Below are 22,785 nucleotides of genomic sequence, written 5' to 3' on the forward strand. Positions count from 1 at the left end.
GAGTACCCGTGTACCTGTCTCCGGCCCAACAGAGTACCCGAGTACCTGTCTCCGGCCCAACAGAGTACCCGAGTACCTGTCTCCGGCCCAACAGAGTACCCGAGTACCTGTCTCCGGCCCAACAGAGTACCCGAGTACCTGTCTCCGGCCCAACAGAGTACCCGAGTACCTGTCTCCAGCCCACCATGCAGTCAGTTTCCAGTCAGTTTTTTCGGTTAGTTTCTGCACCGTAAACTGACTGCATGGTGTGAACTAGAGACATTGGAATACATGGAGAACACTGTGCATGCACGGAACTGAACGGAACTGCATCTGGTGTGAACTAGCACTAAAGAATATGTAAAACCAACATTTCATATTTGTGTTCTTTGAATTGCTTTCTTAGTGTGAAGTCCCGGGTAATCTGATCAGTCCCTCTGCTAGGTTGTTTTACAAGGTGAGGGTTTACATACGCTTTAAGTATATAGTGAACACCTGTGCTAAAATTAATTTGAAAGATACAATTGCTGATAAATCTAATGCTAATTTCCTGGCTGCCAGTCTTTAATATTTTAAGTTTGCTGATCTGGAAAAAGTTTGCTGATCGGGTTTGCTACATCCACTTGTTGCATGTTTTGTCCAGGTCTCCACTCTAAATATACTAAAGCCAGAAAGCCAGGCAATTGGCATTTTCAAAAGGTCAACATATGTCATTATACAGTTCTATCAGTACAGGTGTCTGCTAAATCATGTAGTAGTCAGATTTGATGGCCAAAAGCTTACATCAGATTTGATATCTATGGGTACAAGAAAAAAATATATATATATATATTATACCTGTCTTTAGTTTTATGTAAACTTACTGGCACTGTCATTAACACCAGTATATACATGGAACAGTTTCAGTATACTGTACTATGCAGACCAAAAGTGTTTGAGAGAATAAAGTTAAAACAGCATGAGGTCCTTATCTTCAGACAGGAATGCTATTATGTCTTTGGTGTACTTCACATAGATTTATTCCAAATGCTACAACTTTTCCTGAGCTCTGGGCACAAAACTAGGTGGTGACAACATCTTCGAAAAATGTATGAAGGAGTGGCTATAGACAGAGCATGATGTCACCGTACAACTCTGCATTCCCAGCCTAAGTCTAGTAAGGCAGGAACTTTCCTCATTTTCCTGTGGACTCCCAGAAAATATTTCAAACCTATAGTAGTGCTTGCATACCTAAATCCACTTACATTAAGCTTGGCAAGCACATGTGCCAAATGGGCCCACATCACAGAAGAAATATAAAAAAAAAAAAAAAAAAAAAGGGTTGGATAAGAACAGTTTTAATGTTCCAGATAATCTGTAAATTTGTCAAGACTGAATACAAGCAACGTAGCACAATGAGGGGATAACTATAGGTCTTATGTAGAGTCACAAAAGTACAAATACATATATACATACATACCTTGATTGTGTGTATTTCTTCAAGAAGCCTTTGCGCCCGTCTCTGATTCTTTTGAACTAGCTCTTCTGTTCCCCTGATGACATGATGTAAATAAATCAATTTTAATTAATGCGATAACAATCACATGATCAGAACATATGTATCAATTAAGGTGGCATACAGGCTGTTCAGCAGACAACAGTTTTGGTCTCCAGTATGATATGCTGTTTATGTACCAAGATTATAGTGCGATTCTAAAGCCATGTATACCGGCCTCAGTTTGTAGAACAGCAGTGTGTACAGCAATATTTTAAAAAGCATTTGCAAAGTTTTTAGACAGCATTAACCACTGGCAGGTTTTACCCCCTTAATGACTAGGGTATTTTGTGCCATTCAGCACTGCGCTACTTTAACTGGCAATTGCTCGGTCACGCAACACTCAAGACAAATTACATTTTTATCATTTTTTTCACACAAGTAGAACTTTCTTTTGGTGATCTTTAATCACCACTGGGTTTTTTTTTTTTATTGTTTGAGAAAAAAAGAAATGTATTTGTGTGAAAGGTCTACATACTACGGTATATATTTGAAAATTGATCAATCCTGATGTACTGATGGCCTATCTCCTTTCTTGAGCCCCTAAAATGCCAGGGCAGTACAAATCGCCCCAAATGACCGCTTTTTGGAAAGTAGGCGGTCTGAGGTATTAAAAGAGGCAGGGTAGGTTTTTTTGAAGTCACAATTCTTTGTAAAATAAACAAAATTATTTTTTCACAATTTTGTTTTTGTAAATACGGTTACCAGTGCAGTACGGTGCATCATCATATGACTGGTGTGGTGGTGATCAAGCATGCTGACTGGTAACAATGTAAAAATTAAAAAAAAAATCTATTTTTTTAACTTTTTTTTTTTTTTTTTTTTTTTTTTTTACATCCTGTCATCATTGTGTAGGGGTTATTAGTTTTTTTTATGTTTTTACATTATTGCTTAAAACAGTGATGATCACTGTTCTAAGCAACAGTTTTAGCCATCATGAATGGCTTTTATTCATGACAGTTTGCTTACTATTGTGACCTGCGATTGGCTACAACTAATCATATAGTACAGGGTGCTACAATTGGCCTAGGTACCACGTGATAGCTGTGGGCCAATCGCAGCATCACAATAGTAAGCAAAACTATTTTATTTATATTGTAATAATATGATCGCTATGGCCAATAATAGCGATCACATGATACCTTGGCCGCTCACAGCAGACTGGTACCAAAAGCCATAATCCGGTGGACACAGAGGTCATAGGGTCACGCAGCTGCACATCTTCACTGCAATGTTCCAGTATGTCAAAGTGCCTGCATCTGCTGGCTGCTCTCAGTAGAAGTATTGTGAATGGGTTGGCAAGTGGTTAAACAGCATTCCTGAAAACTGAAAAGCAATATCCAGTTTCCAGTTTGAAGACGTTCAACATAGATCTCAGCCCAAATGTAGGCTGTCACTTTAAACAACCTGACATCAAGCACAATTTTTAAAGCGCCAAAACTGCCATGATTTGCTAAAAGCTTTGCAAATATTTAGTAAAAGCTGTGCACACTGTTCAAATGCAAACTGCAAAATGCAAGCCTGTTTGTATACTGCAAAACCAAAAAAATAGGGATCTTATCTATTTTATATATTTTTTCTAGTTTAAGGAAGAGTAAAGATTGAACCTCCATACATCATAATTGCTACTTAAACAACACTGACAGAGATGTTACCCTAAACGTCTAGTCATAGTTTGACTGCCAGAGCTCTGCTATACACTAAACTTTCGGTTTCCCTCTCTAAAAGGAAATTTTCATACATTCTTATGGAAAGCCCTGCTGGAGATATGAAGCATCTACAATGCCTTGATAGTATAGATGCACCAAAACATATCAGTCAAAAATGATGTTATCAGCATTTTGCCAATAAGAGAAAAAGGTACCGAAAACGGAAGCGACTATGCTTATAGTGTGTTTTTCATAGGGAAAGTAACCGCATCAAAAAATAAACAAAAAGCAATGTGTTCTTGCTGCATTTTCAATGCATTTCAACGGGGATGCATGTTTTTGGTGCAGTTTTTTTTAACTGACCAAAAATGCAGCAAGTAGCATTTGTAATATCACAATGCAAGCACAATGGGCCAATGTGAGGACATAGAGTTTAAAGGGATACATTTTTCTTGAGCTTTTCTTGTGCTAAAAGGTGCCAAAATTGTCCAACAACAAAATCATATTCATTTAAATTCATGATATTAATTAAAAAGTCGAACATAATACAATTCTATATAATTATATATATATATATATATTTTAAAAACTGTCAATTTCAGTTTTCAGCCAAGTGCATCCTGAATTTTCGGTACCAAAATTTCCATTCAGTGCACCTCTACTTGATAGCCTTATGTGCCACAATGTGATCACGGACCTAGACTTTAGGCCACACCAGGGGGCTTGGGAGCACATTTTTTTCTATTCCTAATTTGAGTAGAGTGTGTTTCCACATATATTTTTTTCAGGTTGAATGAAAGGTCTATTTCTGTTTTGTCCATTGAGGACACTTGATATATTTGGGTTATACTGCCACCTACATGTGTATATGGATATTGGCAAATGAAAAAAAAAACCACCAGCCTGGTATACCTTTCCCACTCCCATGCCTCAGTTTTTTGCTAGTGTGCTAGGATAGGTGTCTTTTCTTTACCAAGATATGTAACTATTTTACTAGCTATTTTTTTTAAGATTATTTTTTCCTTCAATCATTTTTCTTTAATAAGGGGATATGACCCAGGTTCTGAAGAGGCCATATGGGATGAGCACCGAACTAACCTTGTTTATTACAAATGTCGGGTGTCATTATTACACCATTTTCTTCCACTGACCTCCATGGAAAGAGGTAAAAAGACGAGGAAACAAGTGACGTGTCACTTGGTGGAGCACACATGTGCACACTCCATGCTCTTTTCCTTGGAGATCAGTGTGAGTTAGCACCTTCCCGTTACTGCTCCTCATCACAAAAGGCATGCAGTTTCACTTTGGTTAATACTTGCTGCCACCTACAGTGACCTGGTCATCTCTGGCCATTTGAACCTCTCCTGCATCCTACAGTCGGTTCATAAGGGGAAGTTCTGATTTAAGTCCTCCTCCCCTGTCACATTTGGCATGTCGCTTTTTTGAGGGGGAGCAAGTACCTAGTTTTGAAAAGTACCCACTCTATCACCAAGGAGATCCCAGCAGAAGTTCTCCTCCCTTCTGGGAAGCATCCCTGGTTCCAGGAGACCATTCACAAGGTGCAGTGCGGCTCACGCATGTACAGTGGGCAGCCGGCTGTAATGCAAAGAGCAGCATAGCTGGCTGCCCACCAGGAGGCTGGTGCCAGGAATCGGAAGACTAATGAAGAACTAGCCTAGGTGAAAACAACACTGGATCCTTAGACAGGTAAAAGTCCTTTTATTAAAAGTCAACAGCTACAGGATTTGAAGCTGATGACTATTTTTTTTTCAAAATTAACTTCCTTTTTAAAGCTGAACTCCAACTTTATTTTCCTTAGAACTGAATGGAATGATCAATTCCAGCATAGATCATATCTCTGTACCATGTTGCTCTGTTATCTGCAGATCCACTGATATTCTGGGTTTAGTTGTGGCTTTGTACCATCTGACATTCTGTATAGTCTGCGCTATACTGAGACCCTTCTAGGGACACTTACTGCTGCATCTCCAGCCTAAAAACACACCCCTTTGTAGTCTTTGTGACTTTGCAAATGATGGAACTTCTTTCATAGCTCTGATGGTGGGTGTGATTGAATACATCCTAATTATTCCATTCCGCCCAGTCACAAACCTCCCAAGTCCCTCCTCACAGATCACAGCATTATTCAAAAAGAATTATTCAAAACGGAAACCCCTTCATACACAGCCTGTTCTGAAAGATAGCTGTGCTGCTGCTGGGCAGGATTGAATGGATCACAATTAGAATTCAATTCTGCCCAGTTAAATGTGCCGACCAGTGTGAATAGGGAGAGTCTCACCCCTCAGATCCTACCCTTCCAGTGCCCTGCTCTCTGCAAAGGGATTATTTTATATATGAAGGAAACGCCTTCATATTACCCACTTATAGCCCTTCCTCTGTAGTCTTGCAGTTACCATTAGACCCCTTTCACACTGGATAGCGCCTGTAAACCGCCTGCAAACTTACCTGAAACAGCCGCTGCTGTGTCTCCAATGTGAAAGCCCCGAGGGCTTTCACACTGGAGCGGTGCGCTAGCAGGACGGTAAAAAAAAAAAAAGTCCTGCTAGCAGCATCTCTGAAGAGGTGAAGGAGTGGTGTATACACTGCTCCAGCCCATTGAAATCAATGGGGCACCACGGCTATACCTGCAGAGGCACTTTGTGGTGTTTTTTTTAACACATTCTGCTGAATAGCGCTGCAAATCCAATGGTATTTACCGCCAACGCACCTCCCGCCCCAGTGTGAAAGGAGCCTTATTCTTTGGCATGCTGCAAGACAGGAATAACAAGTTTACACCTGCTTTGCAGACTGAAGAGTGATCTGCATTCAGATCGCTCTTCAGAGAGCATTTGACAGGCGGTGAGGAGTTGTATCACCACCTCATCACCTATTTTAACCCCCTAAATGCTGCAGTACGGAACTGCAAATATGTACATTGTGCGCAATTGCAGTGTGGCTCCATTCACTAGAATTGGTTATGTCTGACAGGCAGTAGTGCCCACCAAGCACAACAGGAGGTATAGTTCCCACCACTGCCATGAAGCAAGAGTATTGCAGTCGTGGCATGTGTTCACTCCAAGCCACTGCCCCTTCAGTAGAGCTGCACGACTCTAGATAAAATGAGAATCACGTTATTTTCGCTTAGAATAAAGATCACAATTCTCTCACATTTCTCACGCCGTAACATCATCTTTCACATAAAAAAAAAAAAAAAATTAAGCTAAGTTTACTGTTTCGTTTTGTTTTTTTCATTAATTGAAGTATAATTTTTTCCTAAAAACAAGCTTTTTAAAGACCACTGCGCAAATACAATGTGACTGATCTGATTTTAACTTGTAAGCAACAAGTGTCAAAAAAGGTTTAGTCTTTAAGTGGTTAAACTGACCTCATTTACAGATGGAAGAAAAACCTTGTGGCTGTGCTGCATTTTAACAGCATTCATTTAAATAATCCCCAAGACCCCTTTCACACTGCCGCGGCCATAGCATCGGTGGTAAAACGTCGGATTTGCAGCGCATTTCGGCCGATAGCGTGGCGCTTTTCCCTCCCGCTAGCGGCCAAGAAAGGGTTTAAACTGCCCGCAATAGCGACGTTTTGCCGGCGGTGATGCAGCGCTGCCCCATTGATTTCAATGGGGAGCAGCAGTGGAGGAGCGGTAGACACACCACTCCTTCACCGCTCCAATGAAGTCCTCTGGCTTTCAGCACAGCCACTAAGTAAAACCTTTTGGCTGTGCTGCATTTTAACAGCATTCATTTAAATAATCCAAAAGACCCCTTTCACACTGCTGCGGCCATAGCATCAGTGGTAAAACGTCGGATTTGCAGCGAATTTCGGCTGATAGCGGGGCGCTTTTACCTCCCGCTAGTGGCCGAGAAAGGGTTTAAACTGCCCGCAATAGCGGCGTTTTGCCGGTGGTGATGCAGCACTGCCCCATTAATTTCAATGGGGAGCAGCGGTGGAGAAGCGGTAAACACACCGCTCCAATGAAGTCCTCTGAATTTCACACTGGAATGAATGGAGCAGCAGTTTGAGGGCGGATTGCAGCCGCTATTTCTAACGCCATAGTGTCTGCAAAATGCCCTCAGTGTGAAAGGGGTCTGAAACTTCATGTACACGGGACGTTTTTAAAACCTCTCCTGAATGATTTAAAGTGGTTGTAAACCCTTACAACACACTTTGACCTACAGGTAAGCCTAGATTAAGGCTTACCTGCAAGTCCAAGAAATATCTCCTAAACCTACACGGTTTAGGAGATATTAGTCGAAAGACAGGCACCGATGTCTATGGCGCATGCGCACTGAGCGCGGCACCCATCAACGGCGATATGCCGCGGGTGGCGGCTCCCGTGCGCATGCGCGGGAGTGACGTCATCACGGCTTTGCCGAATGACAGCGGCGTAGCAGCGAGACCCAAGAAGATGGATGCGCCGGACTACAGGGGACAGCGGTGACTTCGCTGGCTCCTGTGTCAGGTAAGTGACACATAATGGACTACTATGCGATGCATAGTAGTCGATTATGCTTTACCTTTGCAGGGAATGAAAGAGGAAGTAAACTCATCAGGGTTTACTTCCTCTTTAATTGACAGATAGTAAGCCACGTTTAAAATGTCAGTTTTGCCAAGTTTAGAAGCGTTAAAAAAAAAGTATAATATATATATATATATATATATATATATATATATATATATATATATATATATATATATATAACTTTTTTTTTTAACGCTTCTAAACTTGGCAAAACTGACATATTAAACGTGGCTTACTATCTGTCAATTAAAGAGGAAGTAAACCCTGATGAGTTATATATATAAGTTATATATATTTATTTATTTATTTTATTTAAATAGGCAAAAATGAAAAAGGCCACCACGTTTAGAAGCATTTGGCACTTGAAATGTCTGTAAACTCAGGTTTTGGACGCTTTTTTTTTTGCATTCCAAAAAATGCTTCTAAATTCAACTAGATAACAGAGGAGAGTTCAGGGGCAGTTGAAAAAAAACTCCCAACTGCTCCAAAACATCAGTTTACCAGCAGCAGTGTACATGAGGCCTAAGTGCTCATGCACATGGACGTTTTAAAAAAACTGGCTGCAAAGCTAGGTTGCTTGGAAAAAATTGGCGTTAAAAACGCGATTTTTACCGCGTTTTGCATTGGAGTTTTTGCGCGTTTGCGTTAAGTAGCATTTTTTAAAGAAACACATCTCTTGGCTATAGCACTAAGAAAACAAAGAAAATATGTTATGCGCGTTTTTCCGCGTTTTTTCAGCTCTAGCTCCGCGCCACGGAATGCACTAGTCCTGGTTTTTTTTTACAGCTTAAAAACGCCTATGCCATTTGCAGCTCAAAAACGCCTAGGTGGGCATGAAGCCATAGACTAACATGGACAGGCGTTTTTAAGCTGCAAAAAACGCTCAAAAAAGCGGCTGTAAAAACGTCCGTGTGCATGAGGCCTAAGACTTTGTGTAGAAGGAGTACGCTTTTCTGCTCACAATAATTTTAGTGTGTTTGGTGACTACACATACACACAAATCTTTGGTTGTTGTAAAGTGTGACTAAATAGTGTGAGAGTGTGTGAGTGTGTGAGTGTGTGAGTGTGTGTATAAACTCATTACAAATCAATCCGTAAAAAAAAAAAATACAATTTGCTGTTTCTCTGGTAAAAAGAATGAGATCAGAGCAGAAAAAACATGATCATGTGATCAATCTTATATTTGTGTGTCCTTTATAGCTAGAATAGCACATTTCTTGTCCAAGGGTTGGAGTGCAAGGTTGCACTTCCTGCTGTATTTTGTTCATTGCAGAGAGGAATGGAATGCGATTGGTGAAAGCAGAATTTCAATACTCTCCTTTTACCACCCACATGAAAGCCCAGAAATACCCACAGTAACCCCAGGACCTGCCCACATCAACTACTAGAAAGACTACAAGTGACTCCCATAGCCCATCCTGAAACTAGAGGCCTTAAATGATAAGACACATAGTATTAAAGGGGAGTTCCAGGCTTTTTATGTTTATTAAAAGTCAGCAGCTACAAAAAGTGTAATAAACAGACACTTACATGTTCCATGGTCCAGTGATGCGGCCGAACGGGATGTCGCTCCTTTCCCCCTCCTCTCCGCTGGCGCCTCCATTGCCACTCTGGGCACCTGGCCGTGACAGCTTTCGGGTTCACGGCCGGGCACGCACATCGCATGCGTTAGTTGTGCTGCGCTTCTGGAGTGGACAGGCGATCTCCTGGGACCTGAAGATCGCTTAGAGGGGCCGCCTAAGGCGAAAGGAGGAGTCGCCTTGGCGGTCCCTGGGCGGAAGGAGGAAGTGGGACAGGAAGTCCCCCTTCTAATGAAGCCCCCACTCCTTCCCCCCAAAAAAATTACATGCCAAATGTGGCATGTAAGGGGGCGAGGAGTGCTTAAAGCGGAAGTTCCATTTTTTGGGTGGAACTCCGCTTTAAGACTGGTAAAGGAAGGAAACAGGAAGTCAGAGCTTTGAAATTAAAGTGTTACTAAACCCAGTACTATGAAAATAGTTAATCCGCCCCTCTCAAAGTGCCCACAGCTTATAAATCTTCCATTAAAATTGAAATATTGCCATTATATACCTTTTTGGATGATCTGTATACTGTGGTTACATGATAAACTGCAGTTTCTTCAGTGCTGAGATTTTCACTGTATACACTCCCACATGTGTGATGTCAATATCATGTGACCTGGCTAGCTCTGAGAACAAGAAACTGTTCTCTGCAGCATAAAAGAACAACCGAGACTGTGCGGGTTGGCTACTCTGCCTGTGTATAGACAGTGCAGGGAAGGAAGGATCTGTACATACAGGATAAAACAGCCTTTTTACACAATGCAAAGGATTAACCCCTTAAGTTCCACAGCGAGTATAATGCTATGCTGCATATACAGACTGACTTTACTGTTGTGGGTTTAGTAACACTTTAAGCCAGGAGGAGGAGTGACATCAAAGACACAGAAATCTGCTGTGTACGGCTAATGCAGGTAAGTTATACCTGACAATGGGGTTGTGCTTCATTTACATACACAATGCATTGGTTGTTTTGGGGAGGAAGAGCTGGAGTTCTTCTTTTAAAGTTTTTACCTTGTATTAGATACATGTTGTGCCTATTTGTGGTGTAACATGTCAAACACAAGAAAAGTAGTCCTGCTCAACTGGGTCTCTGTGGCTCACAATCCACTAACAATTCTGAGATGGCCTGCAGCGTTCCCTCTCTAAACAAATCTATTTGCTTGACACTGAAGACCAGGTTGCCTCCCCTGGCCTAGTGGCTCAGGAATCCAGCCCTAAACATGAGGATTTATTGAAAGATCATCTCAATGGAAGCCAGCTTGACAGGTTGGGGAGTCATCCTAAACACCCTAAAGGTGCAGGGGACTTAAATGCTGGAAAAATCCTGAATTCCAATTAACATTCTGGAGCATAGAGGGAATTGGACTGCCACAGGCAGATGTGGTAAACCACTGTGTAAACTGTTGGCACTATATAAATCCTGTATAATAATAATAATATTAAAATAATAATAATAATGTGGTATTTTGACCTGTATAGAATCCTAGCCTCTTTCAGATTAACTGGATCTTTTATCTCAAGGACCAGTTTACCATCCTGCTTTACGGTCACTGGCTTTATGGACTTGGCTTTTGAAGTACAGGGGCCTCTCTTGCCCAGAAAATCTCACAATATTAAAATGCCAGAAGTCCACTTCAAATGGTAGTAAAGTCATAAATAGTTACCTTACTGTCATCTTGGCCCAGTCATTCGAGGGGGCTGAAGATGCAAAACCAGGTAGGAAGCCTGGGCAAAAATGGAAGTGTTGAGGACCATGGTAAGCTACAGCTCTGAAGGGCTCCTTTTGTGGGTAAGTCAGTCATAATGTATCAGTATGCTGTGCATACTAGTAAATTATCACTTTAAAGAAAAACCCACCAAAGCACATGGAAGGCATATTTCACTTGGTGCGAGAAAAACTCTCATCCCAAAATATACTCCATAGGACGAATCATGACCCTTTTACATTTGGGCCTGGATCAACAATTTGTTCTAAGTAATTTTAAAGAAAAGAACATAATGCTTGTGACCTTGCTGCAAAGACCATTAGGCAATCATTCTTTGGCAAGATCTTTGTACTCCCCACTTCAAAAACTGCCCTTTGAACCTATAAGGAAGGTTGGTGTCCTTTGTGAAATCACCTCTGCAAGGTGTGTGTGTCTGAACTGGTGGCTTTGTTCTGTAAAGAACCTTTTCTGATCTTATACAAGAACAAGGTGGTGTTAAGGCTTAGAGCCTTCTCCCTTCCTAATGAGAGTTCAGTCTTTCTTCCCAACAGGGACATTGTGCTCCCATCCCTCTGTCTGGCTTTGGTACTACGGAAGGAGATTTCCCCTCATTGTCTGGATGCAATTTGAGCTGTGCATGTCTACCCCATAGCCATTGCCTCCATTAGAAAGACTGGTCCTCACTATGTCAAAGTAAAGTGGAATCAGCTTCTTGGTCCACCTCGGTGGCACAAAAAAAAAAAAAATCATAATTTAGGCTTACGTATTAGGGATCCAGTTTCACTCTTTCCCATCAAAGTGCACTCTACTAGATCTGCAAGTGCTTCTTTCTTTTCAGTATTAAGCAACGGTTTCCCAGATTTTCTGTTCACATGTGCTCTAAGTTTTACTCAGTGGATGTTTAGGCCTTTTCTGCTGACCAGCTTGGGGCATATGGCCCTTTAGGTGGTTCTGAGCTGCAGGAAGTCTGTAGTTTATTTATACTTGGGCTTATTAGCATTCTGTTTGCTCTGTTGCCCATCCATCAAGTAGACTGCTTTTAGACGTCACAAATGTTTCTGAATCTTTTGTCCTTAAAGAACAAAAAAGTTAACAGAAATTTCATACTCTGTTTAGGACCTTGCTCTTGTCACTGCTTTATTACAAAACAGGGGCAAAAACATTGGAGTGGGAGGAGTTATACCAGGCTGGCAAGTGTTTTTGTTTGTGTGCACATCCTACTTAAAGAGGAAGTAAACCCTGATGGGTTTACTTCCTCTTTTTTTCCCTGCAAAGGTAAAGCATAATGGACTACTATGCATCGCATAGTAGCTCATTATGTGTCACTTACCTGACACAGGAGCCAGCGAAGTCGCCGCTGTCACCTGTAGTCCGCCGCATCCATCTTGGTTGTGGCGTCTCTCGCAGCTCCGACGAATGACAGCGGAGAAGCCGCGATGACGTCACTCCCGCGCATGCGCACGGGAGTCGCGTCTCGGAGCTCCGACGCTGCCATTCGGCGGAGCCGCGATGACGTCACTCCCGCGCATGCGCACGGGAGTCGACAAATTAGGCAAATCCATTCTTGGACTTGCCGCATTTAGTGCGCCTGCGCGCCGCTGTCTACGGCGCATGCGCCGTAGACAGCGGTGCCCATTTTCGGGCAAATATCTCCTAAACCATATAGGTTTAGGAGATATTACTTGGACCTACAGGTAAGCCTTAATCTAGGCTTACCTGTAGGTCAAAGTTGTTTGGAAGGGTTTACTTCCATTTTAAGTAGCAATGTAACCCAAATGGCTCTGAATCCTGTGTACCTTGAACGCAAAGAAAAGCAGTTTATGGAGAACAGAAATCCAGTTTACACTTTTCCTATAGAGAAAAAAAAAAAAGCTAATAACACTTGAGGAAGCCTTACATGGCAGAGTTTTTCAGACACCCTCCAACACCTCCCACCAAGAGTCAGTTTAAATTACAGAATGTACGATTTAAAAAAAAAAAAAGAGAGAAATTAAGAAAACAGATGTAGACTGTAAACTATACAATGTACTGTGTGTTCAAAAGTACTTGGCAGCATTTTATAGTAATACAAACACAAACATGTGTGATCCACTGCTGATACAGAGCTGATGTTATCTTAGCCTTATTACTATTGCTGTGGTCATAATTATCATATTTTCTTGTTCAAAGAATTAAAGCACTGTATATATTGTGTCCCCTATGTGGCCTGCCTCTTAGGCAGCTATTTATACAAGGGTCTAATCAAAATTTAGTTTTTTTATTGTTCAATTTTTTTACTTTTCTATAACTTTAAAATGTCTAACTAGGATATACAGTATATTGATGTATGTATATTTGATTTAAAAACCCTCACCACACCCTTCTCCCAGTTTATTACACCCAAAGACAGAACTTAAAAGCGGAGCTCCACCCTAAAGTAGACCTTCCAAACATTCGGTGCCACATTTGGTAGGGTTCCCGGCGTGAGGCCACAAGGCTACACTGCTGGGTTCTCTTACTCGCAATGGAGGAGGAAGCACCCGACAGCTGATGGAAACATCAGCTACAGTGCCGACATCGCTGAACTCCAGGACAGGTAAGTTTACGATTATTAAAAGCCAACAGCTGCCATATGTGTAGCTGCTGGCTTTTAATTTTTGCAGAGGTGTTTGTAACCAAAAAAAAAAAAAAAAAAAGAAGAGATCCTGTTTACTAATAGCATATTAAACAGCATAGTGCTCGTGCTGTCTAATCTGCCTCTCTCTAAACCTGTAAAAACCTGGCTGATCCTGCCACTTCCTGTGTCCCTCTCTCTGTATTGACCACAATAATTCTGGCTGCTGAGCCCTGACTACTGTGGTTAGTTTGCAACCCTCCAACATCTACAGCTCACCTCTGCCCCTCACCCCTCCCTCCCTGTCAGTAGTCAAGGCTCAGCAGCCATGATTATTGTATTTACAAGCTTTATTTTGTTTTCATAAACTATTAACCCTGTGTGTTATGGACTAGTTATAATAGAGGGTTAACCATTTTAAAATGGTTATTTCTGTAACACCGACAGCACCAAGTTCAAGTTCCAAGGACACATAGGTGACCTAATTGGGGGGGGGGGGGGGGGGGGGGGGAGCAAGCGAGTTGCCCCCTGCATAAAGGTTTGGACCAGTGAATGGGAGGCTAAAGGCCTTTGAAAGAATACCGATAGGGTCGAAACTTGACCTGTGATTGTACTCACCAAGCCAATTTGATTTCCAGAGCTGACTATAGAAAAGAGAGAATTCTCCCAATCACATATTTCCGAGGAAGCCATTTTTTGGCTTCACACCATGCATTATGTCTTCCAGATAGATCTTCCTAGTGACAGCTTTTCTAGCATTGGGTAGACACCACTGGTCCTGAGATGCCACGGTCCTTTAACACCCTGGCTTCAATAGCTCTGCTGTCAACTTTAGAGACTGTAAATTGGGGTGGAATATAGGACCTTGAGACAGTAGATTGGGGCGCCGTGGAAGCGTCCATGGCTCGTCTAGCGTTAGTCTCAATCTCCGCGAACCTGGGCCTTCTGGGCCAGGCTGGTGCAACCAGAATGACTGGAACTCCTGCTCTCCGTATCCTGCGCAATAAATGTGGAAAAGAGAGGGATCAGAGGGAACTAGCAGAGCATCTGCTCTGATTACCAGAGAATCTCTTGTTCGGGACACACACTGCTGTAGCTTGTTGTTGAACCTGGATGCCAGTAGGTCGATCTCTGGCCATCCCCAATGTTGGAAAATTTCCTGGAACACGCCTGGGTGTAGGGACCATTGCCTCGGGTAGATTTGCTGGGGGCTGAGATAATCTGCCTTCCAGTTCTCTACTCCCGGGATATGGACTGCCGATAGAGTCGGCAGTCTGCCTAGGCTAGTATGTGGTTCACCTCCTTCAGAGCTGAACGACTCCTGGTACCGCCTTGGTTATTTATATAGGCCACTGCAGTGGCATTGTGGGACTGAACGCTGATAGGGTAGTCCTGAAGCTCCACTGTACATGACCGTAGGTCGAGTTGTACTGCCCATAATTCCAGGACATTGATGGGCAGGATCTGTTCTGTATTTGACCATTTCCCTTGAGCTGTGAGCCCCTATAGGGTCTAGGGCCTGAGAGACTGGCATCTGTAGTCAGTACTCTCCAAGTTGCCGGGAGGAAGGATCTTCCCTTTCAAAGGTTCTGATCCTGCAACCACCAGTTTAAGCTTAAGCGTGCCCTAGGAGATAAGAACATTGGATAATCCAGGGCTTATCCTCTCCTGTTCCAAGCCAAAAATATGTCTTGTTGTAGGCCTGGAATGGAACTGGACATAGGGCACTGCTTCGAAGGATACCATCCTCCATGGAAGAATTATACAGAGCCGAATGGAGGGTTGTCTGGTGCCCCTTATCTGACACACCCGATTCTTTAGAGCACAGATACTTGCAGGTGGCAAGAATACTCTTGCTTGGACCATATCTAGGATCAGACCTAAATACTTTAGGCTTTACGCTGGTCTCAAGGATGACTTTTCGGTATTTATGATCCAGCTTATGCTTTCCAAATACCGCACTGTGCATGTTATGCTCTGTTCTAGACCCAGTATTGAGTGATCTCTGAGCAAGAGGTCATCCAGATGCCCAAGCATCAGGATCCCTTGGGTCCTTAAAAGACCCACTACTGGTGCTAGGACCTTTGTGAAAACCCGGGGAGCTGTAGCAAGCCCAAAGGGTAGAGCCACAAACTGAAAATTACATTCCTCTACCGCAAATTGCAGGAACCTCTGATGAGGCTGAAAGATAGGAACGTGTAAATACGCATCCTTTATAATCGATGGAGGCTAGGAAGTCTCCCATATGGAGTGAGGCTACTACTGAGCGGACAGACTCCATCCGAAAGGACTGGATCAGTAGATACTGGTTCAGGGATCTTAGGTCCAAAATGGGCCTTGTGTCCCCGCTTGGTTTTTGAACCATAAATAGCTTCAAGTAAAACCCCATGCCTCTTTCAGGGTACAGGAAGCTCTACAATCACCCCCTGATGCACTAGATGATGTAGTGTCTGAAGCAATAAGTCTCTTTTTGGAGGATCCGAGGAAATGCTGGATCTTAAAAAACTAAGGAGGAACCCCCCCGAAACTCCAGCTTTTAACCGCGGGATATAGTAAAGTAGAGTAAGGTGACCCACTCGTCTTGAACTATTGTTCTCCAAAGGTCCGCAGAGTGCAGCAGCCTTCCTCCCACCCGATGGAGTGGGGGCGTCCCCTCAAAAGGAGGGCTTGGTGCTGGGTTTAGAAGAATTTTGGACCCAGGGCTTTTTCTGGCCCTGGCCTTGAGGCTTGGCCTTGGCCCTAGTGCCCTGTTGGCGGCGGAATTGCCTTAGCATGGAGACATTTAAGGAAGCAGTCCCAGAGGATTTAAACGAGGGACGCCTGGTGCTTTTCTTTACAGTAAGTAGAGAGCTCTTTCCTCCAGAATTTTTTGGGATATATTTGTCCAAATAAACATTCCCCATGGAAGGGGAAACCTGCCAATAACTTTTTACAAGGAAGCTCGGCTGACCAGTTCTTAAGCCACAAAAGTCTGCGCATATGTACAGACAAAAGAGCCAAGAGAGAAACCTGCTGTATTGAATCCTTTAAGGTGTCAACAGCAAAACACAGCACTCTAGGAATATCTGCCTTATTTTCAGGCAGATCATCCTCCTGGTTAGGCCTGTCAGGCCATCTGAGCTGATCCTTATCGGGCTGGCAGATACCAATTGCTGCAACAGCTGGCTGAACAGCTGAACTGGCCAAAGAAAAGGAAGCCTTTAATAATTACACCAATTTCTTGTCAACAGGGTCGGACAAGTCAAGTTCTTGTTTAAGGAAGATACTGCTGCATCTACGGCTGACATGCTCCACTTCTTAAACTTTTCATCCATGCGACATAAAAGAGAAAACCTCCTAGGAGGAACATAAATCCTGTCAGGATGTTCCCAATCAGCATACATCGCCCGTTCCAACAGGGGGTGTAAGGGGTGTGTGTCTCTGTGTGGCCTGAAGAGGCTTCCGGGATCCCAAAGAGGACCAGGGAGGCTCAGTAACCTCTAGAAGAGGCAACTTAAAGGCAGAACGAACCATTTTGGTAAGAGTCAGGATCAAAAGCCTCTGTGATTGAGAGGCCGACACCAACTGGATATCTTCTTGTCCAGAATGCTCGGAAGCATACTCATCCGCCAGGCCATCCACAGAATCCTGAGCTTACAAGCTCTTCCCCATCCTCAAACCATTTCTGCTCCAGACTAGGAGGCTCCAAGGAGGGGGATCCGTCACGCTTCTTGCCACTTTGTGGGATGAAGGCAATCATATCAGCAATCCTGTGCTCTAACCTGGATAGGGCCGAGGACAGTTCATCCTTAGTGATAAAGAGTGAAGCAGCAGCGTTGACTGTAGCCACAATCCCAGATAGGCGCAGTGGCTCAGATTGTCCGTAAGCCTCTGGTCCTTCAGGGGATACAACACTAAGGATACCACTACGTTCATCGGGAACTACTGATGACATAGCTGTGCCCTTCCCTGTAGTGTTAGGTCCACTCCTCTTTTTTGAAGACACTTACTAGCCACAAAAAGGGAGTACCTGGGTGTATTATTAAAACACCTCAGAAGGGAGACCCTTTAATAGGGTTCACCAAGCCCCTATGCAACAATCCCGCTAAGTACCTTTAGCCCACCAAGCAACACCTGGTGACTCACGTGACCCGGGTAAGGAGAAAATGAACCGTTGCAAATGCCTGGTTCAGAGCCTGCTCTGTGTCCCACAGCTGCCTTCTGGAAGCACTGTATGCTTGGCATACACAGCTTAAATAAGCTGGCTGTGGGCTGGAATGTTCTGTGTGTGTGCGCAAGAACGTGCGCAGCTGTATTCGCATATATGTTGCAAATCTTCATGCACCCAGATAAAGGCTACGGCGCATGTGCTGCAAAGCGGCGTGCGCTCTTGCAAATTCATGTGCGCCATGGCGAACCAAGGCGGAATGGCGCACCATCGTGCGCCATCATACAGGTAAAAAAACAGCCAGACACAAGCAAAAAAGGTACACTTTGATAACACCCACAGCTAGCCCAAAACTCCCCCGTATGGTTACCGCACACAGGTGTCCAGCTCCTAGCTAGCTTGACTGATTGTTACAATCACTGGGACACCCCACAATATTAAAGAAAGGGGTTTCACTTACCCATCCAGGCACAGGGCAGCTTAAAAACTAAGAGCTGAATGTTCACCCTTCACGTGGGTTCCTGTCACTTGAGGACCTTCAAGGACTGGGTACCCATTTCTTGTTTAGGGTCCACTCCATTGGACCTCTACAGTACCCTGCAGGAATGCCTTAGCGCTGTGGTGTTCACTTCACAGGGTCCAGCGCCTGAAGGATCTTGAGTCTTCTTTGCGAGGCTCGTGTACCATTTATCTACGCATATAAAGCCTGTGTCAAATGGATCTGATCGGTCAATCCCTTGATTAATTTAAGAACCGTTTGTGGGACTAGAGACCTGGAGCTCAGAGAGCTCAAACAATCGTGCCACCTTCCACCTTGCAGACACTGGTAAAAAACGAAAGTACTTCCTTCATGGGAGGGTTTATATAGCTGATCACTTCCTGTCTAAAGGCCTTTGTCTACAAGTGTCCATTCACCTGGAGATGAAGTATAACCCAGCAGGTAATGAATATTAGCCCAACTCTGTGCCCCATGATGTATGAAAAAGAAAAAGGGGTCCTGCATGGCCACGAAATACTGCACATTACTGCTCTGATGTGTTCACCTAAAATGCTTGGATGCCATCTTGAAGATCCATGTTGTACTAGCAGTATGTCTTGACTGCCCTAGAACACAAAACGCAAGGCAATCTATTATGCAAATACTAACTTTGGGAAATTACTTCCTCTACCTATGCATTAGCGATTCATGCCACTCACTACGATTCAGGATCAATGGGTACAGGTGGCATTGCAGCAACCTTTAAGTTAGCCTCATAAATTTATTTGCATATTAGTGTGACACAAGTTTTGGGGTTCCCATAAAGCTCGAGAAGACATGGAGAGAAGCAAGAACAGTGCCTTCTGCTTTTCATGCCATCTAAGGGGTCCAGCATGGCCCCAAATTGTTGCTCATTACCTTTGTAATTTGATCACTTTTATGTTATCTTGAAGATCCTTGATGATATCAATCTCCTGCTGGTGGTTGCTACAGCACCCGTTTACGTCTTATATCATTTTTATTACACCCTTCAGCATAAGCATACAGGATAAAGAAACGACAATAAGAAAGTAGTCATGGGACTGGAAAGACTGGTCCCAAAATCTTATTCAAAACAATAAAATGAGTACAATATACAGAAAATAACTGAATAGAAAGACCTGTTTACTTTTTGCCTACTCTAGGAACATTAGATACACATTACATAATAATACAGGGCAGTCAAGAGAACATTAAACAGTGTATGTACTGTAAGCACATAATATTGTCTGTCTGCTAATACGGAAGTTTAATGTCAATTAAAAACGATATCATAAAAACAAGCGAACATTACCACTATATATATATATATATATATATATATATATATATATAAAATTAGAGCTGCACAATTAATCATTAATCTCGATTCAACCCCCCTGACGATCTCTATTGCAGAGTTTGCCGATTCTGTCATATAACAAGAGGAGAGACTTATCTGCTCACTCAGCTGTCAAAAGAAAACATCCAGGCAGTCTGCCAAGTTTTTAACATGAAACATTGTAACCAACTCTTCCTTCTTAGATCAAAGGGATAAAACTTCTGTGTGCAAAGAAAAAATCCAGGCAGTCTGCCAAGTTTTTAACAACCTGTAAAATGCAGGAAGTTTAACCACTTAAAGTCTAAATCTTTTTTTGACTCTTGTTTCTTAAGTTAAAATCAATATTTTTTGCTAGAAAATAACTTGGAACCCCAAAACATTATATATATTTTAGCAGAGACCCTAGGGAATACAATGTCAATTGCTGCAATACTTTATGTCACATTGTATTTTCCCAGCGGTCTTTCAAACACAATTTTTTGGGAAAAAATACACTTCAATGAATATAAAAAAATAAATAAATGAAAAACGGTAAAGTTAGCCCAATTTCTCTTTTGTTTTAATGTAAAAGATGATGCGCTGTGAGAATCGTGAGAGAATCGTGATTCATCTTCTAAGCAAAAAAATTGTGATTCTCATTTTAGCTAGAATCATGATATATATATATATATATATCTCTCTCTCTCTCTCTCTCTCTCTATCTATCTATCTATCTATCTATCTATCTATCTATCTATCTATCTATCTATCTATCTATCTATCTATCTCTATATATATATATATATATATATATAGATATATATAGATATATATAGATATATATATAGATATATATATAGATATAGATATATCTATATATACACACACACACACTTCTACACATACACACAATTAGATCACTAACTTTTTTGATTTCAGTTTGGAAAGGTTTCTTGTGAGCCTCCGAATAGTAAGGACTTTCACCTTCTTCACATCTTTCCGCATTTTCACTACCTGTGGAGACAAAGAAAATTTAGACAAGATAAAAACATTGTAGGTAAACGTATAGTGAATATGGCAAAAATCCCACATCATTTCACCCAGACGTGAAAACATATTACACATATTTATACATAAAAACTGACAAAGACCCCTTTCACACTGAGGTGTTTTACAGGCACTTTTGCGCTAAAAATAGCGCCTGAAAAGCACCGGTAAACTGCCTCTTCTGCAGCCCCAAGTTGAAAGCCTGAGTGCTTTCACACTGGGGTGCTGCACTTGCAGGACAGGAAAAAAAGTCATGCAAGCAGCATCTTTGGGGCAGTGCGTGCCTCCACCACCCCTGCCCATTGAAATGAACGGGTGCTGAAGCGCCTGCAAAGCGATTGGGCAGCGACGCTTTTCAGACGCTATTAACGCTTTCCTCGGCCACATAAAATCGTTAAAAACGCCCTGCTAGCTGCTAAAACAGTGGTAAAGTGCCGCTAAAACTAGTGGCACTTTACCGCTAATGCTCCCCCACCCCAGTGTGAAAGGGGTCAAAAGCTCCTAACTCTCCCCCCCACACTAAACAAACTAAGCCAAAACCCCTCTCTAGCAGTTTCACGTAAAGTCCAACTGTGGCAGGGATGAATGAAGTTGCTGGATTATTCTTTAACTGAGCAATAAATTATGCTCTGTTGTAACCCTCATGTATTTGGTTATTTTGGTGCTTCTGGAACATACATAGGTGCGTGCATAGATAACGATCTGTACTTGTTGGTACTGTTCACCCTCAAACTATCTAGAGGGGTCTCAGGGAGGAAGGGCAGTATAAGAAAGCTGGAGTTTGGCTTTAAATTATGCAATATAGCTCCATGTCTGTACTCCTGAAATAGATACTTTACAAGAAAGTAAGAAAAAAGTACAGTCCTTCCAATATGTCTTACAAATACGTGAATTTGCCTTTGCCAACTCTCTGTGAAACATAAAAACAAATTAATATTGTCACCTTGTCACTTAGTATAGAACATTCCACTTCTGTGATGGACAGAGTTTGCAGCTGAGCCAGGTCACTGTTTGTCAACAGGAATCATGACAGATGGGGTGTGAGTGTGGAAGGGTCTGGGTTTACTAGTGATCCATTCAATTACTACATTTTTTTCTCCACAGATTTAGATGATTAACACAAAGCTCACACTGAATATGTGTGACAAAAAAAAAAAAAAGATTGTATGGTAAGAAAATTATGTTTCAGCTAAATGTAACCACTTCCCACCTGGCCTATAGCAGAATGACGGCCGGGCGGTGGTTCAGTTATCCAGACTGGGTGTCATATGACGTCCTGCAGGATAACCGCCAGCACGCATTGTGGTGATTGGTGGTGCGGTGTGTCAGTCTGACACACCGCTACACTGATCTCAGGAAAGAGCTTCAGGCGGAGGCCCTTTATCACATGATCAGCCCCAACCCTGGGGAAACATGTAAAAATTATGCAAAGATAATGTAGCTAGGATTTGTGGAACAGATTGTGAGTTCATAGTCCCCTGGGTATCAAATCTATTAGATGAAAAAAAAAAATAAGAAGGCATTTCCCTGGTACTCCAGGGACCCACAATGGGACATGGCTTATATGAGACAGAGAGGGGAGAACTGACTAGAATGTGTACCGTATTGGTTCCAGAGGGATAATAAGAAATCCAACAAATGTTTAGGTGGGAGGATTATGAGAGGAAGCATAGGGAAAGGCAGATAAAGAGAGACCAGACCCAACTGCTCCCCTCCTTCCATTTAGAAAACATGCACCTGATTATTGATAGAATAAATCAGACACACAACTGCATGGAACTGGGTTCATGTCCCGACTGTAGCTGTAACACACGAAGGTGACACCAAAGCAGCAGATTATGGGCTTAACACTGAAGATGGTAGGAAGAAAATGTAGGAAGAAATTGAGAAAGAAATGACAAGTGCTTTTAAAAATAAGTCTTCCACCCCCACTGCTATAGCATGCAAACAGAAGTCAAGTGAAACAGTATTGTTTTTTTTGGAAGAGATTCATGGATACCTGGACTCAAAAGGCTGGGTTATCCTTACAGGCAGATATGACTAGTCTGATTATTCAGACTTACATCTCTAACCTGAAACCACAGAAGGGCTTAATGGTCAAGCAAATGATTTCTGAATGGCCAACAAGTACTTTGGATGTTTTTCAGAAAACATTAATAGAAAGGGATGATGTAGGATGTTTTGATATAGCAAAGGGAAAAAACAGTAAGTGCCCAT

General features: G+C 42.5%; 1 protein-coding gene across 3 annotated transcripts in view; it reads right to left on the bottom strand.

Moving 5' to 3' along the window:
- SRFBP1 (serum response factor binding protein 1) overlaps positions 1–22,785 on the bottom strand; it is a 208,416-nt gene that overhangs the window by 132,741 nt on the left and 52,890 nt on the right. For 2 of the 3 annotated variants that reach the window (XM_077462208.1, XM_077462207.1), the window contains 2 exons: positions 20,447–20,535; positions 1,439–1,511 (listed from right to left, as the gene is read on the bottom strand). In XM_077462208.1, coding sequence (XP_077318334.1) covers positions 1,439–1,511; positions 20,447–20,535 — 162 coding nt within the window. Of the gene's footprint in view, positions 1–1,438; positions 1,512–20,446; positions 20,536–22,785 lie in introns of those variants that run through there. The other variant, XM_077462209.1, reaches the window with a different exon arrangement.

This window comes from Lithobates pipiens, unplaced genomic scaffold, assembly GCF_037356315.1.
Source record: "Lithobates pipiens isolate NorthernLeopardFrog02 unplaced genomic scaffold, aLitPip1_a1.2 Scaffold_3, whole genome shotgun sequence".
NCBI lineage: Eukaryota > Metazoa > Chordata > Amphibia > Anura > Ranidae > Lithobates > Lithobates pipiens.